Consider the following 1,425-nt stretch of genomic DNA (forward strand, 5'->3'; position numbering starts at 1 on the left):
GCATTTCTCTCTCTCTCTCTTTTTTAATCTGACCCATGTAGTTTATATTTGATCTCTCAAATGAATTTCCATAACAGAAGCAATAAAAAAGGCTTTCTGAAATTTGAAAAATGTTTACAGATTTTTTTTTTTCTGAAGCAGATGAAATCTAGCAAATTGCTATAGAATGCGTCTCTCATTACCAACAGGAATGAGTATCATTTAAAAACAGGTATAAAAGCATGGAGGGACTGGGCCACACCTATTTTATGGCATCGATGGGCTACGCAAGCTTATGTATATGTGGGCAGGGGGCATTCCTAGACAAAGCTGTTGTGAAATATAAAAGACGAATGCAGCCTACTACTTGTATATCTTAACACACAGCAAAAATTGCTTTGCTTCAGAAAAAAAAAACTTGTTTCCATGGGCATGTTATTAAACTTACAATGCTACAGGATAAAATGTTTTATTTCCAGATAACATGACTAAAGCATGAGCAATCTGCTGGCGTAGTTTGATGTACATTACTCAAAAATTCCAGATTTTGGAAACCTTTTTACTATGCATAAAATAAACTACTCCATTTTTGCAGTGATTAATTCTTGCAAATGACAATTTATATTAAAAAAAAATGTGTACATGAGCAAATTACATACACTATCTAAATAATCAGTAGCAAGGTTGTGCATGTACACTTCCAAAACAAAAGATAATGAGCATAAAAATATTGTTTCTTAGTAGTATTGTGTAACATTTTTGTCAGTAACTCATTTTTCACTACATCGCTATTCGAACATTTTATCAAAGTTAGGCCTTAAAATGGCTATTGAGACTGGCGTTGCATTTTAGGCACAAGGTAATAATAAAGAGATCCTGAATCAGAGCACCAAATAGAGACTTAACTGGCAGTAAAGTAGCATTGTTGATATTACTTGTGCTCAATCAGATCTACGACTTAGAAAAGATAACATCTAAAACCCTGCAATATGTTTTTTTCACTAAAAGACTGTATACATGTAGTTTGTATTAGTTTAATTGTTCAGCCTTAGAACTTTGAGATGAGGCTTTAGCTAGTAAATTACAGTCATGAATGGTTTCACACTGTAATGCATTGTCCTGTAGTGTGCTACGTTGTTCTGTGTCATTGTGAGGCACGCTAGACTGCAAAGATGAGACGCTACAAACTGGTGGCAGTGTGAAACTCTCCTCTGTGGTGTCTCTCTTTACATATTCTATCAATGTACAAAGTCCTGGTGATTCCTCTCCTAAAATGGGTGAGCCAGTTGCACTCATTCCCATTCCCTTGCTATGTTCAGAAGGCGATTTCCTCTTAATTCGCACATACATGCTATCTTTACTTTCCGCAAGCTGTTCACTTTTCTGAAATCGTCCAAAAAACCAGACAAAGAATCCAAATAAGAGGAATGCCAGTATGCTTGGAAT

At 35.3% G+C, this 1,425-nt stretch overlaps 1 protein-coding gene across 1 annotated transcript in view; it reads right to left on the reverse strand.

The window, feature by feature from the left end:
• Positions 1–441: 441 nt before the first annotated feature.
• Positions 442–1,425, reverse strand: part of TMEM117 (transmembrane protein 117) — a 1,211,924-nt gene continuing 1,210,940 nt past the window's right edge. The window contains exon 4 of the mRNA XM_044087408.1: positions 442–1,425. This exon is cut by the window's right edge and continues 293 nt beyond it. Within this exon, the coding sequence (XP_043943343.1) occupies positions 1,009–1,425 (417 nt within the window). The 3' untranslated portion in view covers positions 442–1,008.

The sequence above is a fragment of the Protopterus annectens genome, chromosome 11.part0 (genome assembly GCF_019279795.1).
Source record: "Protopterus annectens isolate FY-2018-M chromosome 11.part0, PAN1.0, whole genome shotgun sequence".
Lineage (NCBI taxonomy): Eukaryota > Metazoa > Chordata > Ceratodontiformes > Protopteridae > Protopterus > Protopterus annectens.